The sequence below is a fragment of the Cyprinus carpio genome, chromosome A7 (genome assembly GCF_018340385.1).
Source record: "Cyprinus carpio isolate SPL01 chromosome A7, ASM1834038v1, whole genome shotgun sequence".
NCBI lineage: Eukaryota > Metazoa > Chordata > Actinopteri > Cypriniformes > Cyprinidae > Cyprinus > Cyprinus carpio.
The window spans coordinates 8,767,842-8,790,887 of record NC_056578.1 but is presented as its reverse complement, the minus strand read 5'-3'; the positions used below and the strand labels follow the sequence as shown (position 1 = coordinate 8,790,887).

The window sequence follows — 23,046 nt, the reverse complement described above, 5'->3', positions numbered from 1 at the left end:
AGCAATCACAATTGCGAGTGTCACAGTGTGCAATGTTGGTTCTATTCAACAGTTCAATAAATGAAAAGTTTGGTGTTTTGTTTGTTTTAACGAATCTGTTGAGTGAATGATTCAGTGACTCACTCATAACAGTCACTCGTTTTGTTCCTGAATGATTTTGTTTGTTTGAATGAATCGGCTGAGTGGACGATTCAATGAGTCACTCATACTTGTTTAGTTACTGAATCAACCTTTTTGAACAGGTGGATTTAATGAATGATTAAATTATTAACTCATAAAGACAGCTGATTGTTAGTGTCTGAATTAATCAGATTTTCTTTTTCTTTTTTTTTAAGAAACGGTTGAATTAACAATCAAATGACTCACTCATAAAGACAGTCACTTGTCGCCACCTACTGGTGCAAACAGTCACTGTCAAGCAACAGTTCATTCAGAATGAATATTTTAACACCCATATAGTTCAGTATGATAATAAACAACTTTGAAAACAGCAGTCAGGATATCCTGTAAAACAACACCTTTTGCATTTCACAAAAGAATGTCATCTGGGTTTGAACAACATGAAGGAAAATAAAATGATGATTGAATTTTCAATTTTGGATGAACTATCCCTTTACTGCTTTATTATCATTCATCTGTCACATATTTGTCTTTCTGTCATCTTCAAATCCACCTCTCACACTAACATCATTACTACTATCAGACAGTCTGATGTGCTCTTTACATTACTCGCATTCTCACCATTTTTCTGTTTGTCAGAGACCTTTTTATTATGATTTTATCACTGATGCACTTGAATAGTTTACCCTGAATATGGAAATTCTGTCATTATTCTGCCTTTTAAATGAAACAAAAGGAGATGTTATAGGCAGAATGTGTGAACTGTTCTTTTGCAGTGAAGGATGTAATTTATACTGTCAGACTCCAAAACAGATCAAATAAAACCTTGCGACTTATAAAACAGCTGTGTGTGGCGAACAGACTGATATACAGCCACAGACAGCCATATAAATAACAAAGACACAGGCCAGTTTGCATGTTCTAGAAGAATGTGTACTGTATTATGCTATCTTGAGCATTATTTAGGCTACAGCTACACTTGTGTTTTCACTTAGTTGGAAAATAAGGCTCTCATAATAATAAAAATCCTCCTGAAACTCATTTCCAGGGTGAGTTTTGCATTTTAATATAAAAGTTATTTTCTGACTTGTCTGTGGATGTGGTTTTGCATATAGGATACTTGTACTGTGGCAAGAATACCCTCCAAATATTTAATGTCTTTCAAGTTTGTTGTTTAAAAAACAGTGCAATTGTAAGCACTGTTCAAATACACTATAAAATAAATTGATTGATTGATTGATTGATTGATTGATTGATTGATTGATGCTTTATTTGTCATTTCTATATGTTGCATAGAAACGAAATTGTGTTTCACACGTCAACAGCTTACAGTTCAGTGCATTATAAAAAAAACATATTTCAGTAAAAAAGATTTAGAAATACTAAGACATAAATACTCTAGTAAAATTATTTAAAATACTCTGTGTATTAAAAAATAAAAAAAAAGAACCACAATAGAGTTCAGATCTGTATTAAATAAATACGGCATATTTACCTTATAAATCCATTGATGAGATGAGATGAGATGAGATGAGAAGAGAAGAGAAGAGATGAGGCTACTGGTGCATGTAAACTATGTCTCAGTCACTTCATATATTTGTTTTATATGCTCATGATAAACGATGACCTCTGCTGGCATGTTTTATTATTAGACTAGTGGCACATTCGATGGTTTAAAAATGGTGTAAAAACTAAATCATTTGTAATTGATCACAATAATGGCCAATTTTGTTCCTGTGAACTTCAAATAAATAAATAAATTAATTAATTAATTAATTAATAATAAAATAATTAAAAATAATTAATTTGTCCACTAAAATGACCAAGAGTTGACGTGCATGCATGACAGAAGAACTCTAAGTTTAAGTTTTTTTTTTATTTATGTTTGCTATATATAAAATTTTATATATAAAAAAAATTATCAACCAATTTCTGGTTAATTACGATTTCTATGGCATGTCCACTGGGCGCACAGATCTATTATTGATTGAGCACAAAAGTAAAATACTTTTTTATTGTTTCTCTTTTTAATTTTTTATATATGGTATATGGTATAAAACTGTGCGGAATTTAGTCATAATATCAACATCCAATCCAAATCAGTGGGGGGGAAATGGAAGAGACTCCGCCCTCACCTCGTGATTGACGTGCTTTTCAGCCTGTCGATTCACTCCTCGCCGGTGACGTCATCGAGCCTGTCGTATTTCCGGTTTTCACCACCTTTCCGCTTCCTTTCTGCCTGTACGAGCCCGCTAGTGAACACGCGAGACTCTCTCTCTCCGCCAAGTGAGTGACAAAAAACACTGATTTAACAAGCACACACAACCGTAGACCGAGCAGATGATGCACGTATCTGACACGATAAAGTCCCCGGATTCTCCGTTTGCGAGGTTGATGTAATACAGAAGTTCAGGTTGATCTAAGGTTATTGGCACGCAGCCCGCTAACTAGTGCAGCTAGCCATGCGGCTTATCTCTCAATTGCTAGTAAAAGATCCCATAGTTGGTTTAGCTTCAGTACACTAAATTCCCCTCATGCTCTTTTAACTTAAAAAAGAGCAAGTAGTGCTCAAATAGTAAGTAGAGGTGTTTGTGTGAACATTTGATGCGTTTTCTTTATTCACTATAAATATTGCGTGGAATTAATCTTATTTTAAATTTAGCAGTATTTTTTGCTAGTGTCACTGGGACATATTTCTGTGAACTGCCAGTGTTTTCTACACGTTGGACCCATTGGTTTCTCTTTACCTGATGTAGGATGCGTTACGTCGCTGCTTACCTGCTCGCTGCCCTCGGAGGCAAAGAGAGCCCCAGCACAGGTGACATCAAGAAGATCCTGGACAGCGTCGGCATTGAGGCTGACGACACCCGCATGAGCAAGGTAATCTGTGCACGAGCACACAGGAGCAAATGGTGTGCTTGTGAGGAGCTGTGTGCGTTTACCTGTCATTTATGTGCTTTTCTTTAATATTGACACCTGTGTTTGTAGGTTGTGTCTGAGCTCAATGGCAAAAATTTGGAGGAAGTGATTGCCCAAGGTAAGCTGGTCGTCTTTTAAACTGGTAACATAATGGTTGCAAATGTAAGGGAAGTCTTTGTCTTGAGGATATAAGCTTGTTACTGTTTATCCGATACTTGGAAAAAGCATCGGATGTGTCATGAACCTGCTGGCTACACTAAACTATTTTCACTCAGAAATTGCTAATAAATTACACAAAGAAAGGAATGGCAAGCGATGCATGGAATTAAATGTGAAATTGTGTACAACTGTATTAGTATTTTCTTGTGAAATGTACTTAAGTGGTCTTTGTTTTATGTTTAAGTGTATGTTGATTTTTAAAAGCAGCTTTAAGTTTGTAATTTTGGGTGCACTGAATTAAATTTGGTGTAGGTTTTATTTTGAAATGATTTTAACTCAGAATCTGCTAGTCATTTTTACAAATAATTTACAGAGAAATGGCAAGTAACATTGAAATAAATGCAATTAATTGAAATCGTTTTCTTCTAAAATGTACTTAATTATGTCTTTGTGTCTTTGAAAACTGTTTAAGCAAACAGGTGTTTTCACAGAGTATGATGATTTAGGTGTTTTGTTGTGTAATTATTTATTTTTCTCTGTGCATAACTTTAGTTTAATTTGGTGGTTTTGAAAAAGCTTTATTAATAAAGTTTGAGTTGAGGATATTTATTGATTAAAGTATGTAAGTTCTAGCTCAAATAATTTATTAAAAATTGCTCCTATGAATATAATTTCTAGAAAGAACCTTTTTTTTTTTCTTTTTTTTTCTCCATTGAGTATCAGTGGGAACCCTGCAGGTCATGTTGACCTCAGGTTGCTCCAATCAAGCTGTAGTTTACAATTCTGGGCAAAAAGCACTTACCAAACTAAGCATGATTTCTGGTATATCAACAAATAAGCATTATGGGTTAGAAAAGAGAGATTTTTAGGAGTGTGAGCATGTCTCAGAGTCTGTTTGTTGCCGTCTGACAGGTTTCAGTAAGCTGGCCAGCGTGCCGTCCGGTGGTGCTGTAGCTGCATCCAGCGCTGCCGCCCCATCCGCTGCTGCTGCCGCCCCTGCAGGTCAGTGCCTTCTTCCTTATGCCTCTCACTGACTCTCTAATAGAGTTGGACGATACAGCTAAGGGCTTTTCAGTCTATATGTATTTGCTCTTAAAACATCTGATTTTCATTCAGCCATCATTTCAGCCAAATATCAGTTATGGGCAAGTACATAAACCTCAGTGAAATTAGCATGAACTACTCATTAATGAAGGAAGTGTAACATGCTGTGACTGTTTGAAATATGTCATTGTCTTATGTTTTTGTTGTGGACAGATAATTGTGAACCGCTGATTGGTTTCCTGTAGGTCCTGCCATGTTAATGTCTTTATTCCTTTTCTTTTTCCTGCAGCGGAGGAGAAGAAAGAAGAGAAGAAAGAGGAGTCTGAAGAATCCGAAGATGACATGGGATTCGGACTCTTTGACTAATCTGTCTCCTCGGGATTTATTTTGTAATAAAGTTTATTACAAAATGATTTCTGCTCGCTTGGTCATTTCAGAAAGTTCAAATGAGGTTTATAATGTGGAATAGGACGAGTGATGGGAGTCTGTACTCGAGAGCCCACTCGTGGTCATTTGTTTAAAAGATGTGAATACCTTGAATTGAGCGGTTTTTAATATTTCCCGCCTTTTCTCTGTGATATGAAAATTACAGAGCTTTAATTATCTTGAGACACTTGTGAATGTTGTCAGTCATCTTCAAACCTTTGTTCGGGGAATGAAAATGTAGGCGTACTGTTCATAACGACCAGTTATTACTGATAGGATAAAAGTAAGTTCCATACCACTTAGTCAGATAAGACATCATGCGTTAGGTTTTCACTGCTGTGTTGATGCCACTCAGTTTCTGCCTGTATGTGTGAATGGAAGTGTTGGTTGAAGGCCTGAAATCAGTTGTCCGTAAATACACACATTTTGCTAAATTTCGGTGACCGAAAGCTTCATGACTCTAGAATCTGTTAACATCATGTGAAACGAAAAGCTGTTTGTAAAAAAAAAAATAATAATAATCCATAATGTTTCTTTTTCCAGTGAAAAAAAGTTTTATGAATCAGAAGAGAAATATGCACAGATAGATTTTTAGATAGTTAAGAGGACAACATTTTCACTGGAGGAAGCATTATTATGGATTATTATCCCAAACAGAAATAATAGGATTTCTTGGCATAGAGAGTGTAAACTAAAACCTCTTAAGCACAGCGTTCTTATCTTGCTTGTGTCTTTGAGTCAGGTTTTTCCAAAGCTGTATTCATTATTCACTAAGTGCTTGGACACGGAGTTTCTCAGTTGTGCTGTGCCATAAGTCATGTGTGAAAAAGTGAAGGACGTGGACAAAGCTGGTATTACTCAGAATTATTCTGCATTTAAGTGCGAAGGCACACGAGCAGTGAACTCACACACACACTGTGAACACCACACCCGGAAGTGGGCAGCCCATTTATGCTACGGCGCCGGGGAGCAGTTGGGGGTTCGATGCCTTGCTCTCAAGGGCACCTAAGTCATGGTATTGAAGGTGGACAGAGAACTGTGTTCCCCCCACCCACAATCTGCCGGCCCGAATTGCCCTGTTGCACAACTGTTTCTGGAAAATCATATTTCAAAAGCAACATCAAATTAACCCAAAAAATTACGAATTGCCCTGTTGCACAACTGTTTCTGGAAAATCATATTTCATTTGGCAGACACTTTTATCTGAAGCAACTTCAAGTTTACGCATTTTATTGGGTCATGCTCTCCTTGGTATCAAACTCATGACCTCGATGTTGCTAGTGCGGGATGTGTAATGATACAATGTACATCCAAAATTAAATATTTTTGTGGCATTTTTGTCTTGTGAAATGAAATTACATCATTGACTGACTTCTGAGAATGATTTGCTGTGTTGGCTACAATATTTAAGAATAATTTCAGTGATGTTGTGCACTCAAATGTATGTCAGTAAAAGCCTTAACTCACCGTCCCACCTGTGGGACGCTTGGTGCTGTTTTTTTTTTTTTTTTGTCCTTTTTCTCTATAAAATCTTTTAGTAATCATCATAAATTATATATCATTTGAAAGCTTAGAACCCCAGATTCATCCTGTGAAAACCACATTGCGTTACCATGGAAATGGTACTATAAATTCTTATGGCGGTCTCCTCCCCCTTAGTGGGCAGTGTCAAGTGTCATATTACAAAATGCATTACGGTCTTTTAGAATCAAAACTTTAACAAACATATAAATATAAATGTAAAAGTCTCAGTATCACAAATCCATATTTATATAGAAATAAAATTAATATAGAAATATAAAAAAAAAAAAAAAAAAAAAAAAAAAAATACAAGAATAAATTTTGATGGCTCCCAGTGGCTGTGGCGTTTGTTTTAGAAAATATCACAGGAATCTCAATTTTTTTTTTTTTTTGATATCAACTTCAAATTTGGCTAACGCGCATTTTATTTTCAGTACATTTAAACTTCTATAACTATTTGATACTTTAATTTTAAAAAATTTACAAAAATAAAATTAATATAGCGCATTTTATTTTCAGTACATTTAAACTTCTATAACTATTTGATACTTTAATTTTTAAAATTCCACTTTTGCCAAAATCTGCTCATTTTCTTCTTTAAAAAGAGACCAACCTTAGGTCTATATTCCAAAGTGTTCATAAATTACAACAATTTAAGTTTGGATAGTGCACTTTAATGCCTATTTTAAAAAATGGGGGCTGACAGTTAAAGGGTTAAAGTAAAAATGCTTTTATCTAAGTGAAAGTGGTAAGACTATCCTATATAAACACTGGTTTGCAAGTGTTGGCTAAGTCTGGAGTTTCCATGTCCTGGGATGATTCAGCCCTCGCACTGCAAGAAGTTAACATTTGGGAGAGCAAACGGCGAAAATCCCACACAAAAGCAAAAACCCTGAAATTATTCTAAAATATTGTAGCCAACAAAGTAAATATTTCTCAGAATTCAGTCAATGATGTTATTTCATTTCGCAAGAAAAAAAATGCCACACAAATATTTAATTTAATATAATTTTGGATGTACCTACATTGTATTTACACAACTGTGCAAAAAGGCCATTAGTATTTTTACAAACAAACAATAATGGTTTAAAGCCAGTTATAACGTCTCTAAGATGCTTGAAGAAACTTACCTACTAAGCTACAGTACTCTGAAAAGTTATAGGCAATTGTGTAAAAATGCTGTAAAGTGAGTAGGCTATGCTTTCAAAAATAATGGCATAAATAGATTTTATTTATCAATTAACTTCTAAACTAAATCAATTCACCATTTGGCGTGACGACTATTTGCCTTTAAAACCGCTTTTGTCCGATGTGCACTTGCATCGTTTTTTTTTTTTTTTCTCAAGTGCCTTGTAGACGTTGCCGCAGTTTGGATTTTAATCTGTAAGCATCGGTTTATATACATTTATGCATTTTAGCAAACGCTTTTATCCAAAGCGACTTACAGTGCATTCAAGCTATACAATTTTATTTTTATTTTTATTATTATTATTATTTTTTTTACCAGGTATGTGTGTTCCCTGGGAATATATATAGGCTATAACGACTGAGTTTTATGACTGATATTATGACTGAGATCAAATAGATAAAGATCCTCTCAAAATTTAGTTAAATTTAGTTTATATTTTTCGAGCAGGCTAATATTTTTGCAAGCATTCAATATTCTCGATTAAATGTGGCTAACACCTTTAATTTTACTCTAATGTAAATCAGATTAATGTAACATTGAAAATATATTTTGATGTAATAAATGCAGATTCAATTAATGTTCAGTCAAGACAAACGTTTAAAAAATTTCCTGACAAATATGTTGGTAGATGAAGACAATGTGCTTGAATGACCAGCTGGAGGCGCTCCGACACAAATAGTGACGTAATGACAACAGACACTCAAACTACAAATGAAGTTACTTCCTTTATTCAGACCAGAGTGTGTTACATAGGCTAAATGATGCTAAAACTTAAAATATTGTATTTTGTCATAAATGCAGATTTAATGCAAGATAATTGTCAAGATTGAAAAAAAAACAAGCGTGAAATGGTTTTATGCAAAATTGAATCAAGCAGTTCTAGAGCAAAATGATTTGTCATTTTCTGTTGCAGTGATGCTCTTCTTTTCAGTACTTTTTGGGAAGGCCCTTCGGTCTGTAGCGGTTGGGGTTACCACCGTTACGTCCCCAACGATTGGCGGCCTGGTCTGCTGCAGCATCTGAATTACCGCGGCGAGAGAGTCCCTGCAGAGCCTCTCTTCCATCACTGCACACATCAGAACAGTGATTTAATGCAATTTTCACGCACTTAAAATGTAAACATTAACATTAGATAATAATATTACAATTCAAAATTCCATAATATCCATGATTATATAGTGATAGGGAGCAATCTTTCTTGCTCAGTTTAAGTGCTCACATGAGCTTCTAAGGAATAAAATCATGTAAAATCTGCCATCGATGACATACCTGATTACTTTGGCTGCCCATCTGCCTCCGGGGCCCCTTCTTGCAGCATCATAGTTCCCACGTGCATGGAAATACTTGTCTGCGCCCTTCCAGTTGGCCTTCCTCATATCCCGGTAAGCACGCCACATGTCCTTTGCACCTACAAAACACAGTGAAAGTGGTTAAAATCTGCTGGCGAACTGAGTCAACTGAGTGCATGACTTAAGAGTAAATGCAGATAAAAGGAAAAATAAGTGACCTCCAATGGCTTGTCCTGGGTAGCGGTGCCATTGAGCCTGAGTCTCGACCACCAAAACCAGCGCCAGCACCAGCACAGCAAGAATAAGCTTCATGATTACAGAGCTGAACATATAAAAATATACATGTTAGCAAATTGCAATATTAACCATGCCACAAACAGTACACATTAAAAATCTCCGTAGGTAATCTCTGTGCATAGACAGATAAGAGTGCAACTAAACCATCTATAACTTAACATGTTAGCATTAAGAAAGAGGTTCATTTAGTCAGTCTCTTACCTCGCTCAGTTCAGACACATCGGGTCTTCACCTGAGACACTTTATAAGGCTCGGACTGGGCTGGACACGGACTTTCCCAATAGTGTTGTGACAGATTGCTTTATGAAATCCAGACTAATTTGGTCCTGCTCGTCCTGTATTACGTAACTGTTTCTGGGAAAACCAATATTTGTGAAACATGAGTGTTTATATTTTTTATAACATTGTGTCAAACAAAAACTAAACTGAAACCATAAAAAACCACAACTAAAATCATAAAAACTAAAAATGAAACAAAATGTATCAATAATAATTAAAAACTGAAAATATCCAATTGTAATATATATATAAAAACTAATAGTATATCAGTGATACTAACACTGAAACAAAATGTATCAATAATAATTATATCAGTGATATATAAATACTGAAACAAAAACCACAACTATATCAATAAAATAATTAACACACTCAAATGAAAAATTAGTATAGCAGAAATGACTGTTTTGTGGTGTAAAATCCTAGTATTTTATCTTATAAAGAGTACATATTTTAATTTAAAAAGTGCATATATATATATATACACACACACACATATATATATATATATGTATATACATATACACACACACACACACACACACACACACACACACACACACACACATATATACATATACATACATACATATATATTAGTGATGTATATATAAAATACAGTAAATATAAAACATTGTAAATCAACTAAATATAAATTTTATTTTCTGACTTAAGATGATATTTCAAATGCATGCAAATAATTTCAGTTTCACTTCTTGTTTTCACTTCCTGCTCTAATTGGCACTGAACCATCATAGTAGAGGTCATTGCAGGAGAAGGAATTTCCAGTATCTGCACACATAGACACTAGAAGCACGTGTGTGTGTGTGTGTGTGTGTGTGTGTGTGTGTGTGTGTGTGTGTGTGTGTGTGTGTGTGTGTTGTGTGTGTGTGTGTGTGTGTGTGTGTGTGTGTGTGTCAAGCATTTTGTAAAGCTCAAGCATAATTTTCAAAGATATCACAACATACAGTGATTGCAAAAGCATTGACATTTGCATTATACCTAACTGATAATGTCAGACCTGGAGAAGAGGGTTATGAACTGAGAAGATTATTTTATCAGACAATAAATCAATGAATAGCTGCAAATTCAGACTCTTGCACTCTTAAGCACACAAGTCACGGGTTTAATTTCCAGTTACAACAACAGGAAAAAAATGAGAATATTGCACCAAAGAGGTCTTCCCAGAACCAGAATCAGACCAACAACAACAGCAAAAAAAAAAAAAAAAAAACTTTTTTATTTTTTATGAATAGAAAGTTTGAAAGAATAGCATTTATTTGAAATAGAAATCTTTTGTAACATTATAAATGTCTTTACTGTCACTTTTTATCATTATAATGCATCCTTGTTAAATAAAAAATGAATGGTAGTGTATTTATAAAATTGATAAATCCCATTTTAGGATTCAAAATATTATAATTTGTTAGTTTAATCTAGCATTCCCTGCTGCTATGGCCTTAAAATCCTGTAAGAATGAGAGAAAAGACCACTGATCTATAATATAGAACAGTGGAAAAGACACACACACAGAGAGACAGAGAGAGAGAGAATTGGTATAGAAAGAATCACCTCCCTTTAAAATAATCACATTTTGTTGCTTTGCAGCCTGAAATGAAGACGAACACAGTTTTTGTTTTGTCCAGCTCTTTTTAGTCAGTGCAACTTATAAGATATAAGTGAAAGATATAACACCAACATGTCAGAAAATAAATAAATAAATAATACAGAATCACTCAGTTGGAAAAAGGATCACCCCTTTGTGTCAGTATATTTTCTTAAACCATCCTTTGCTTTAATTACAGCCTTTAGTCTGTTGGGATTTGTCTCTCTTCTTTGCAGAACCACTCAAGTTGTGCTCAATCTGATGGTGAGCATTTGTGGACTGCAGTCTTCAAGTCATTCCACAGATTTTCAGTGGTGTTTAAGTCTGGGCTCTGACTATAGGCCATGCAAGGACATTCACCTTTTCTCCTTCAAGCACTGTGTGCTCAGTTTTGCTGTGTGCTTTGGGTCACTGGCATGTTGGAAGGTAAAGCTTTTTCCCATTGACAACTTTCTGGCAGAGGGCAGCAGATTTTCCTCATGAATTTGACAGTATTTTGCCCCATCCATTTTTCCTTCTATGCTGACAAGTGCTCCAGTCCCTGCTGCAGAAAAACACCCCATAACAGGATCTTTCCACCTCCATGCTTTACTGGAGACATGACGTTATTTGGTTACTGAGCTGTATTGGATTAATTCAATATTGTTTGGTGTTGAGGCCAGATAATTCAATTTTATTCTCATCTGCCTCAGAATCTTCAAGGTGTGTTTTGGCAAAGCTCAGTCTGACTGCACATGGCCTTTCTTGAGGAGTGGATTTTTTCTTGCAACCCTCCCAAACAAACCACATTTGTGGAGATTTTGTGATATTGTTGTCACATGCACACAATGACCAATCTTTGTCATAAATTCCTGCAGCTGCTTCAGAGTTTCTGTAGGCCTCTAGTCGGCTCTCTGACCAGTTTCCTCCTCGCTCTGTGAGGGCTGGTCTGTGTTGTGCCAAATGCCTTCCACTTCTTAATAATAGACTTCACTGTTCTTCTAGGCATTGATAAAGTCTTTGAAATGTTTTTGCATCCAACGTCTGACTTGTGCCTGTCTACAACTTTATCCTGGAGATCTTCTTTTCTATATCCACGGTGTGTGTGTGTGTGTGTGTGTGTGTGTACAGGTACCTCTCAATAAATTAGAATGTCATGGAAAAGTTCATTTATTTCAGTAATTCAAAACAAATTGAGAAACTTGTATTAAATAAATTCCATGCACACAGACTGAAGTAGTTTAAGTCTTTGGTTCTTTTAATTGTGATGATTTTGGCTCACATTTAACACAAACAAATCTCAACAAATTAGAATGCTTCATAAGACCTATAAAAAACATATTTTTTAGTAAATTGTTGGCCTTCTGGAAAGTATGTTCATTTATAGTACATGTACTCAACACTTGGTAGGGGATCCTTTTGCTTTAATTACTGCCTCAATTCGGCGTGGCATGGCGGTGATCAGTTTGTGGCACTGCTGAGGTGGTATGGAAGCCCAGGTTTCTTTGACAGTGGCCTTCAGCTCATCTGCATTTTTTTTTTTGTCTGTTGGTTCTCATTTTCCTCTTGACAATACCTCATAGATTCTCTCTGGGGTTCAGGTCTGGTGAGTTTGCTGGCCAGTCAAGCACACCAACACCATGGTCATTTAACTAACTTTTGGTTATTTTGGCAGTGTGGTCAGGTGCCAAATCCTGCTGGAAAATGAAATCAGCATCTTCAAAAAGCTGGTCATTAGAAGGAAGCATGAAGTGCTCCAAAATTTCCTGGTAAACGGGTGCAGTGACTTTAAAAAAACACAATGGACCAACACCAGCAGATGACATTGACCCCCAAATCATCACAGACTGTGGAAACTTAACACTGGACTTCAAGCAACTTGGGCTATGAGCTTCTCCACCCTTCCTCCAGACTCTAGGACCTTGCTTTCCAAATGAAATACAAAACTTGCTCTCATCTGATAAGAGGACTTTGGACCACTGGGCATCAGTCCAGTTCTTCTCCTTATCCCAGGTAAGATGCCTCTGATGTTGTTTGTGGTTCAGGGGTGGCTTAACAAGAGGAATACAACAACTGTAGCCAAATTCCTTGACACGTCTGTATGGTGGCTCTTGATACCTTGACCCCAGCCTCAGTCCATTCCTTGTGAAGTTCACTCAAATTCTTGATTCGATTTTGCTTGACAATCCTCATAAGGCTGCGGTTCTCCCGGTTGGTTGTGCATCTTTTTCTTCCACACTTTTTCCTTCCACTCAACATTCTGTTAACATGCTTGGATATAATATAAATAAAATTTGTATTAAATAATATTTATATTTAAATATTTCTTATATATCATATAGTGTAACAAAGCAGTGCTCACGATGACATGCCTTTTTTTCCCAAGCATACCAGATGTTCAGGTTTATTTAAAAGAACTATGTTAATCTTTAAAATCACAACAGGTGTCTTGGATTGAAGTATTTCATGTTTCACATACTAACGCTGACTTCCTCATATCTGTTTTGTTGACAATCTAAAAAGATTATATAGTTATTATTCAGTCATGCTTAGTCTTGCACTTCATGTTCACAGGCTTATAGGATTCATGATGAGATGAGCTTCTGGATGAATAAACACTGACCAGTTAAACTCAGAAATGAAATTATGTGTATGGTAACAATGGTTAATCTATTAGATTAACAATGGAAGAACAAAGTGAACATAATGTTTTCCACACGAGCTGGATGTTTGGTGCATCTGTGATATACAGATATACTCTATTGTCATATTTAAGGATCATATATTATTCTTGTCTTTCATATCAATGACAGTTTATAGAAGAGGAAGTAGGGCTGGGTATCGATTCAGATGTTCCAGATCGATTCGATTTCGATTCACAAGCTGTCAAATCGATTCGATTTCGATTCTCGATTCGATTTTCGATTCTCTATACTCGATTCAACTCAATGAATATAGATTTAATACAAATACTATATTTATAAAAAAAGAACAGTGAACATAAGTTTACAAGTGGGTAATTAATAAAAAGAAATTAAGAGCCACAAACCTGTATATTAAACTCTTTTATTTTAGGTACACTTGGGTACATTAAAACAGAACCCATCTCTAATTTTCAAATGCATCCAATTATGTTAAATACAATACAATTTTGATGCAAGATGAAAAATGTATGCTGAAAAAAAGTCAGAACAGTCGCATTCCTTGAACAAACAGGATCAAGTTATTTAATTTTTAAGATAAAATAATCATACACTTTTACAAAATTTGCTGTAACATTGAGGCTACAAGCCTATGAACAATGTAGTACAACTAATACAGGCTTATTGGTGATAGTTCAACCAAAAATAAAAAATTATGTCATCATTTATGTATGTATTATTCATCATGTATAATATTTTTTTTTCTTCTTCTGCTGAACAAAAAAAAGAGAGAAGATTTTTTGAAGAATATGGGGAACCAAACTGTTTTTGGTCTCAAAATAACTTTTTTTTTTTTTCAATATTATGGAAGTCAACTTTTGTGTTCAACAGAAGAAAGAAATTCATACATGATGAATACATTCATAAATTACACTTTTTACAACTAACACTGTGTAAGTGTTACAACAAACACTTTAACACTAGTACTAACAGTAGGCTCAAAGTACAGTAACATTGCCTCATTGGAAACTGTAATTTTTTTGCAAGAAAATGAGTTGATCAACATGCTCTGGCAGAAGGCAACTTCTTTGAGCTGTAATAATGTCTCCACTGTGGAGAAAATTCTTTCAGCTGGGACACTGGTCCCTGGAACACAAAGGTAGCGTTTTGCCTGGAGGGACAAAAAGTGGGTACATAGCACAGACTACTGTAGCCACTGGTTTAAGTGGATCTTCTGAGAGAGGTATAGGTGTAACTTCTCTGTATTTGCCAACTTCTTCTCGTGCCCTGTCTGCAGCAGTAGCACAGACTACTGTAGCCACTGGTGCATAGGCTGCCCCAAGCAGATCCAACAGCGCACATGATTCTTTTGACCTCTTTGGTGGGGCTGGGGAGGGGTCACCTTCACCAAGGGATTTTTGCTCCTGTACAGGTGCACTGCCTCCATTACCACCACTATCAGATCCTTGCTGCTGATAGTTAGAAACAAGGAAAATGTCTATTAAAATTACATTTCAATTTAATGTTGCCCATTTTATTATTTTACTTTAATTCATTATATTTATATGCAGTTGCAAAATATTGCTTCCATACCTCTGACTTTTTATGTGAAGTTGGCATCAACGTCGACAAAGCACCTGAAACTGCCATTTTAAGCACTAAATGAATGAATGACAGGTTCGCCTCTAGCTCCTTGTTAACATCGCGCAAGGCAAATAAGAGGGTGACATCTAGTGGAGAAGACTAGTAATTAGATTAACGTTAATCTTACGTTCAATGTTTGTGGAAATAAATATGGTAAAAAAATCGATTCGTGGCGTTTGAGAATCGATTTTGAATCGACCACATTTTAAAAAACGATTCATCTAAAAATCGATTTTTTTTACCCAGCCCTAAGAGGAAGCGTAAATACTGATATAGTCAGGTTAACAACACCTGCTTCTCATGAAAAGAGAAGTGGGCTGTTTTTATTTCCTTTTTTTTGATTTGATGATACTATACACCTGGCTGAAATATTAACCCTTTCATCACTGGTTGTTACAGCAAGACACATAAACAGGAGTACTTCAACAGGCTGATAATACATTTTTGGTTTATTGTAATATAACTGGTTTAATAATAAAATCTGATCAGATGGGCGTCTGGTTTCCTTGGCTACTCATTGGTTGCAAGTCTACTCAGATATCTAACCTAAGACTGTGACAACTTTGAGATGGTCCTCACTGCAGAACACAAGATCCAGGGGGCGTGAACCCACACAAAATATGGTAGTAAACACTTATGAGGAATATAGGCCTACTATTACAGATCTTTTTTTTGGGGGGGTTTTCTTATTGACTTGCACTATTCAGACATTTGGAGTCAGTAATAGTTATTCAGCAATGGTGCATTAAATTAATGTAAAGTGACAGTAAAGTCATGTTAAAAAAAAAAAAAAAAAAAAAAAAAAAAAACATTAAATAAAGCACCAAAGTCATTCTTTACATAGTTCCATAAATAACCCACTTTGAAAGCTCAGATATATATATGTCTGGAAACAACAAATGAGCCATGAGACAAGTTCAGATCCCAGAGGTTTTTAATTTATTGGTTTGGAGCATAATTTCATTGACAAATCACACATCACATGCAGGCAGGTCAAATGATATAGCTAGTGATATAGAGTGCTATGGCTTATGAGAACTGCGACTTTACACAGCGAAGCATGGCAGAGTCAAACAGGCTAAGAGCTTTTTCTGCTTAAATAAGTGGACAAACAGGTTGACCGGTCAGTCAAACAACATAAAATAGTGTCCGATGGCATATAGGGAAATAAACACTCATATAGCAAAACTAATCAGCAAAGGAAAAGATGGACTGAGTATTTAGCTGCTCTCTTTGCCAAGTGTGAGCTTGTCGAACATATACTCAGCCATGCCGTTCTGGGGGGCGCCCATACGGCGCAGGTTGGTCACCCAGTCGCCCAGTTCTTTGATGGACTTCACCTGCTCGTCCAAGTAGTGTGTCTCAATGAAATCGCACATCTGTAAGAAACAAGTAAAGTGAGTTTGGAATTAATTATGTTTGGGAATAAGATGGTTTAGCTGCATTTGTTATCAGTAGCTGCACACTCACATGAGGGTCGTTGTGCTGCGAGGACAGCTTATGCAGCTCCAGGAGGGAGTGATTGACGCTCTTTTCCAGCTGTAGGGCACATTCAAGAGCTTCCACACCACTTCCCCACTCATCCTTCTCTGGTTTCTGTCAAACACAAACACTAAAGTTAACAAGGCTTCTTCCAGTCCACCCCCTATTGTCCTCACATCACCATCCACTGACATTTGTATTTTTTTTAGAACTGTTTTTGCTTCTAAACGGTGTTTGAGCTGTACATATTTCTCTCCTGATTCAGACAAGATGACTTTCACTGGAGAAAGAAATATCATGGATAGAGGACTCTTATTTTATATGGAAACTAAAACACAAAACACATTAACTGATGGACTGGTGTGGATTATTGTGATGTTTTTTTTTAACTCTCATTCTGACGGCACCCATTCACTGCAGAGGATCCATTGGTGAGCAAGTGATGACAAGCAAATAAAAATGTGGCAAATGCCTAAAAACATCCCTTAATAAATCCTAATAAATTTTAGGTTAAATCTGAATGAACATACAACCACAAATATGTAGCCATTCCTGTCACGTGCGTTGACAGATGCATTTGAGACGCATTTCCTCAGCACATAACTTAAGATTTTACAGCTGTATCCTTATCTGTAAATGTCAGAAAGTCACACAAGTATTTCCATTTTGCATAAAGTCAACAACAGACCTCTGTTAGTGCAAGAACGCAATACTTTGGAATATAATACTTTTCTGAAATGCTTGTTGTAAGACATTAAATGTAAATTTTACATGTAACAAATTGCATTTATGAGAGCATTTAAAGTAAAGAAAATTGTAACGGAGTGATATATATATATATATATATATATATATATATATATAATAAATAAATGTTCCTACTATATATATATATATATATAGTTACGTTCATAAATAAATGTTCCTACTACCTTGTACAAGCTAATTTAGTCTGTGCTTTTGCTTTATTTTTTTTTGTGATTTTATCTTTCAATTTGTCAACTATCAGTTTCAATTTTATCCCCTTTTTTTGAACAACTGCCTTAATTTATTGTTTTGGAGAACACTGGGCATGGCGTGGAATAACATATATTATGTGTGTGTGTGTGTGTGTGTGTGTGTGTGTGTGTGTATATATATAAAAAAAAAAAAAAAAAAAAAAAAAAAAAAAAATAAATGGATTAAAACTAATTCTTTTTTTTTTTAGTTTATTTGAAGAAACAATCAACAGATGAATCCATAACTAAAAGAACTGTTAGCTGCAGCCCCACAAATAAAAATTAAACAGTAGGTAAAATAACGGTTTTTGATGGTTTTTTCCATTTCCAACAAATTGGTAAACTAGCCCTCTCTTCCTAAACTCGAGCAAATATTAAATGTTACTGCAAAATCTGTACTGGTCACACGATACTAAAAGCATTCACAGTCTCCAGTTACGTGCTTTAATCTTTCACTATAATAGAGAGACGCTTAATAAACGTGCTGTCTGTCAGTTGAAGTTTATAGTCAGTGTTGCTAAAAGATAAGAGCCCCACCCCAACACGGTCCTCTCTATCTCTGGCTCCTTGCCTTGCCCTGTCAAACTGTAACGCTATCACGTGAACACACACTATAGACGTACCTTCACGTCCTGCAGAAAGATCCTCCCTCCCCTCTGGTTCTGAAACTTCATCAGTTTCTCAGCGTGTTCGCGCTCTTCGTGGGACTGATGGCGGAAAAACTTCGCAAAGTTGTGTAGGGCCTGATCATCTCGGTCAAAGTAGTACGACTGCATGAGAGAAATACATATTATAAAAGGTCACAGTGCGCAAAATGGATCATTAACTAAACTTTCAGGCAAAGTTCATTCGCATACTGAACTCAATGCTCCTTCACACTAAAGTTCACTCTAAATGGGAACAGAATGGGTGTAGTATGTAGTAATGGCCTTGGACTCTCACCATGGAAAGGTAGACGTAGGATGCATACAGCTCCATGTTGATCTGACGGTTGATGGCCGCTTCGCAGGCCTCCTCGAAGTTCTGTCTCACCTGAGAGCTCATGTTTCTGTAAGAGGGAACACAAAATAAGCTTGCCACCCTTGTCATGAAACAAAAGATTGTGAGGTATCTGTCGAAAACAGCTGATATGCACGCCAAGAACAACCGATAAATGACTGAAATTATATGTTGGAATAATAAAAAAAAAAATGTCGCAGTTATTTACGAAAAAGACCGATGCCTTTTCAAACATTGTTTTACGGGAGAAAAGCGGAGACGAGAAACAATAATAACATATAATAAAAAAAATCTAATTAAAAAACGCCTTTAGGAGCTTGACGTGCCAGTCCCCATCCACTTTCATTGGGATAGCGGTGTCTCCCCCCTTCAAAAACAATTTAGGCGATTAAGTAATGATATAGAATAATTGTAGCCGTAAAAAAAGATTGTAAAGTAGTAAAAAAAAAAAAAACAATGACGTGGAGGGCATTTGAAGATATTGTGGCCTTTTTTAAAAACATTACATCCATCCATGTACATAATTTGGCAAACAAAGCGAATTTGTAGTTTTATTTGATCCGTTAAGTAGGACTTAATCTAATAGGTAAAAAACAACAAAGATGGCGCCCTTACATAATATTCGCTAGTGACGGACGCCGCTGTCTCTATGCAACCTTGTTATTCGTCTATCTAAACAAAAACAAACGATTTGAATTGAATGTGTGGCTAAATGTATGGATTCAGATGGAAAACTTACCTTACAGTCGGTTTTACGGCTTTTCTGGTGTTGTTAGCACAGATGGTCAACGACGCTGGTTCGCGTGGAATTGGTTTAAAGCAAGCGTCTTTAAATCAACTTTTCGATTTTGACCGAAGACAAAACGAATGGAATCAAAGAAGTTGACGGATGGATGGAAAAAGCGAAAAGACAGAAGATGGGTTGCCGTTCAAGCACTGTTGAAGCAGGTAACCTTCAGTCTGTCCTCGTGGCTGCGATGATTATGAGCTCGTGCTCTGCGTGCTGCAGCAGTATTTGTGCGTATGACGCGACACGCACGCAGCACAGGAGCCGCCCCGAGATTAGACAACAACAACAACAACAACTACAACAAATTTCCCCGCATTTCTTCAAAATAGAAATCTTTTGTAACAATATTCACAACCATTCTAAAGTACGGGGTGAGTATTTTTTTTTTTAAAGAAATGAATGCTTTTATTCAGCAAGGATGTGTTAAATTGATTAAAAATTGACAATAAAGACTTATATTGTACACTTATTTTTTAGATAAACACTGGTTCCAAAAATAAATAAATAAATAAATAAGCACCACAACTTTGCAACATTAATCAGCATATTAATGATTTCTGAAGGATCATGTGACACTGAAGGCTGGAGTAATGATGCTGAAAATTCAGCTTTGCATCACAATTTTTTTTTTAAGTTTATTAAAATAGAAAAACATTATTAAACCATGATGAACAGAAGAGACTACTTTAAAACACATTAAAATTCTTACTGATCCAAACATTTGAACAGCAGTGTGTGTATGCATGTGTGTATATATATATATATATATATATGTGTGTGTGTGTGTGTGTGTGTGTGTGTGTGTGTGTGTGTGTGTATGTATGGTGTATATATACATATATGTGTGTGTGTGTGTGTGTGTGTGTGTGTGTGTATATGTGTGTTTGCGTGTGTGTGTGTGTACATATATATGTGTGTGTGAGTGTGTGTGTGTGTGTGTGTGTGTGAGTGTGTGTGTGTGTGTGTCTGTATGTGTATATATATACATATATATTTGTGTGTGTGTGTGTGTCTGTGTGTGTGTGTGTGTGTGTATATATAAATATATGTGTGTTTGCGTGTGTGTACATATATATGTGTGAGTGTAAAAATATGTTCTTTTATTGCTTGGATGTATTTTACAAAAAAAAAAAAATATATATTTTTTTTTTTTTTTTAGTGTATGTGTGTATATATATATATATGTGTGTGTGTGTGTGTGTGTATGTATGTGTATATATATATATTAGGGCTGTCAAATGATTAATCACGATTAATCACATCCAAAATAAAAGTTTTGTTTACATAATATATGTATGTGTACAGGGTATATTAATTATGTATATATAAATACACACACATAAATTATATATTTAGAAAATATTTACATGAATATACATTTATATATTTATATTTTTATATTTTATATTATATATAAATATATTTAATATATAAATTAATCATATACATAATAAATATACACAAAAACTTTTATTGTGGATGCGATTAATCGTGATTAATCGTATACACACATATATTATGTAAACAAAACTTTTTATTTGGATGTGATTAATCGTGATTAATCATTTGACAGCCCTAATATATATATATGTGTCAAAATGTATTTTCTATACGTTATAATGTATAGAACATTATACCAATTTTTTTTAAAACTCAAAAGCTAGGTTTGGTGCATAAAGCCTATTTGATTTAGAATCCCAGTGTTCATATTTGTGCAGAAGTATATGTGTATATAGATATATATATATATATATATATATATATATATATATATATATATACATACATACACACACACACACATAGTACATGTGTAAAAGTTCACTATTCACATTTTAAAATTCACTAATCTCACTAGAATTGGTTTACAGAGTAAACACTATTAATAAACCTCTCATATTGTATTACCTCCTTAAAATAGTACAACTTCTTCAATCCTTCCAACTGTTACATTAGGCTTCAGATAAACATTAGGATTCAGATCTCCAATATCAGCAACAAGAGAAGTCCAAAAAAAAAGTCTTCTGCAGTTTCTATACAATAATTAGGGGTTTCCTTTAAGCTAGCATAGATACAGCCTATATTTGAGAAGCATTAATGACATGCCTTGGACCTGCTGGGTCTTAAAATGACCAAAAATTGCAGTCCTTATAAAAAAACAGGGGAAGGAAGAACGTCTAGACGCTTTGTCCTTGTGCGTATCAGTGGGATATGTAATAGGAGGTCTGAATTCAGGTGCTACACCCAGGATGTCAGGAGTATCTGGAGCATCTTGCTGATTCACCAGTCATGCTCATCGGATTACAGGGTTTGGGTGTGGCTTTTGTGCAACATAATCTTGAAAAAAAAAAAAACCCCTCTGATTTCATATTTGATGAATAACTACATTATATGCCACTAAATACACTCATGATACACTCATGTCAGTAAATGTATTTTTTATTATTGGCCTACATATAGGCTAGATGACACAGGCACTTTTATTGTGAAATTAACTGAACTCCGTACGAAGAACTAAACGCAATGCAACAGTAACAGTATATTGAGGATCATATGACCACTGCCCACTGGAAACGTGAAATCAAAAAGTGCTGAAACAGTTAACCAAATTGTCACGTTTTCACTCATTGGTCAATCCAGTTCTGCAGTCAGTGATGCGTAATGTGTGACGTAACATGGTGAACACCAACATTTTCCAGAACTTGTAAATGTTGTGAAACATTATGTTGTGCAACAGTGAATGTCTGAGTCAGAGACTGTTTTGCCTGCTCATTTGCTGTGTTTTCTACAGTGAAGAAAACTATTAGCCTAAATTATTATTATTTTGGAAAAGTACAAAGTGTACTTTTTTTTTAACCCTTCAGCATATTTACAGCATCTTTACATATTCTGTTGTTTAATTGGGAAATGTGTTCTAGTTTGGGTTGAGCAAAGTTCATTTTACCAATCTTTCATAATCCAAGAATTGTTTCAGAAGATTTTATCACATGTAATTTATGTAATTTATGACTAAAGGAAAAGAACAGATTATGAAAGCATAGATCTTAAAGTCTTGTTGTAATACATACTCAGTGTGCAGCTAGAAGCATCTCATTATATATTTAGGACAACACCTTCCATAATGGCCCAAGAAATTAAGCATTTAGAAAGTGATTACATTTAATAAAACCACTTTGTGTTAATCTTTGTCAATTTTAAATGAATCACCAATACTTTTATGGTTTCACTAAAGAATAATAAATCTTATTAAAGCTATAATGAAATAATACTTGTGTATGACAACATACATTTTTTTACAAAGATAAGCAGAAATAAGCAGAAGCATCGGTCACCATATATATATTTTTTTCAGCGTCAATGCTTTTGGATATATTTTACCTGTTCATTTTCTTCATATGCAAAATATTATAATATGAAGAGATTAAGATGTAAGTTTAAGTTAAGAGGAACTTAATTGACTAAAAACAATTGCAAAACTGTCATGTAACTATTTACTGTAAGTCAGTGAATAGAAAAACCAGTGCAGTCGGATCAATTAATTTCATCTCAAATAAAAGTCTGTTTACATAATATATGTGTACTGTGAATGTTTATATCTATATCTATATCTATCTATCTATCTATCTATCTATCTATATGTATATATATATATATATATATATA

General features: G+C 35.0%; 3 protein-coding genes across 3 annotated transcripts; 1 reads left to right on the top strand and 2 right to left on the bottom strand.

Moving 5' to 3' along the window:
• The first annotated feature begins 2,251 nt into the window (after nucleotides 1-2,251).
• LOC109063036 (60S acidic ribosomal protein P2-like) lies at nucleotides 2,252-4,655 on the top strand. Its single transcript, XM_019080109.2, has 5 exons — nucleotides 2,252-2,406; nucleotides 2,877-3,000; nucleotides 3,109-3,157; nucleotides 4,111-4,200; nucleotides 4,532-4,655. Exons 2-5 carry the CDS (start codon nucleotides 2,878-2,880, stop codon nucleotides 4,606-4,608), a joined length of 339 nt encoding a protein of 112 aa, XP_018935654.1. The 5' UTR covers nucleotides 2,252-2,406; nucleotide 2,877; the 3' UTR covers nucleotides 4,609-4,655.
• Nucleotides 4,656-8,090: 3,435 nt separating this feature from the next.
• Nucleotides 8,091-9,237, bottom strand: saa (serum amyloid A). The gene is made up of 4 exons (XM_042759493.1): nucleotides 9,166-9,237; nucleotides 8,886-8,989; nucleotides 8,648-8,786; nucleotides 8,091-8,444 (listed from the first exon to the last, which is right to left on the bottom strand). The coding sequence occupies exons 2-4, from the start codon at nucleotides 8,977-8,979 to the stop codon at nucleotides 8,306-8,308; spliced, it is 372 nt and encodes a 123-aa protein (XP_042615427.1). The 5' UTR covers nucleotides 8,980-8,989; nucleotides 9,166-9,237; the 3' UTR covers nucleotides 8,091-8,305.
• Nucleotides 9,238-16,030: 6,793 nt separating this feature from the next.
• LOC109084530 (ferritin, heavy subunit) lies at nucleotides 16,031-19,614 on the bottom strand. The gene is made up of 5 exons (XM_019099207.2): nucleotides 19,333-19,614; nucleotides 18,537-18,642; nucleotides 18,218-18,364; nucleotides 16,585-16,710; nucleotides 16,031-16,493 (listed from the first exon to the last, which is right to left on the bottom strand). Exons 2-5 carry the CDS (start codon nucleotides 18,636-18,638, stop codon nucleotides 16,335-16,337), a joined length of 534 nt encoding a protein of 177 aa, XP_018954752.1. The 5' UTR covers nucleotides 18,639-18,642; nucleotides 19,333-19,614; the 3' UTR covers nucleotides 16,031-16,334.
• Between the last annotated feature and the right edge of the window lie 3,432 nt (nucleotides 19,615-23,046).

Bases quoted from the DNA above. Each gene is read 5' to 3' on its own strand.
- LOC109063036 (XM_019080109.2), top strand. From the start codon at position 2,878: ATGCGTTACGTCGCTGCTTACCTGCTCGCTGCCCTCGGAGGCAAAGAG. The intron at 3,158-4,110 runs GTAAGCTGGTCG...GCCGTCTGACAG, and splicing joins GGAGGAAGTGATTGCCCAAG to GTTTCAGTAAGCTGGCCAGC. The intron at 4,201-4,531 runs GTCAGTGCCTTC...TTTTTCCTGCAG, and splicing joins TGCTGCTGCCGCCCCTGCAG to CGGAGGAGAAGAAAGAAGAG.
- saa (XM_042759493.1), bottom strand. From the start codon at position 8,979: ATGAAGCTTATTCTTGCTGTGCTGGTGCTGGCGCTGGTTTTGGTGGTC. The intron at 8,787-8,885 runs GTCACTTATTTT...TGTGTTTTGTAG, and splicing joins CCCAGGACAAGCCATTGGAG to GTGCAAAGGACATGTGGCGT. The intron at 8,445-8,647 runs GTATGTCATCGA...TGATGTGTGCAG, and splicing joins TGGGCAGCCAAAGTAATCAG to TGATGGAAGAGAGGCTCTGC.
- LOC109084530 (XM_019099207.2), bottom strand. From the start codon at position 18,638: ATGAGCTCTCAGGTGAGACAGAACTTCGAGGAGGCCTGCGAAGCGGCC. The intron at 16,711-18,217 runs GTACGTCTATAG...TGTGTTTGACAG, and splicing joins TCTTTCTGCAGGACGTGAAG to AAACCAGAGAAGGATGAGTG. The intron at 16,494-16,584 runs GTGAGTGTGCAG...TGTTTCTTACAG, and splicing joins CGCAGCACAACGACCCTCAT to ATGTGCGATTTCATTGAGAC.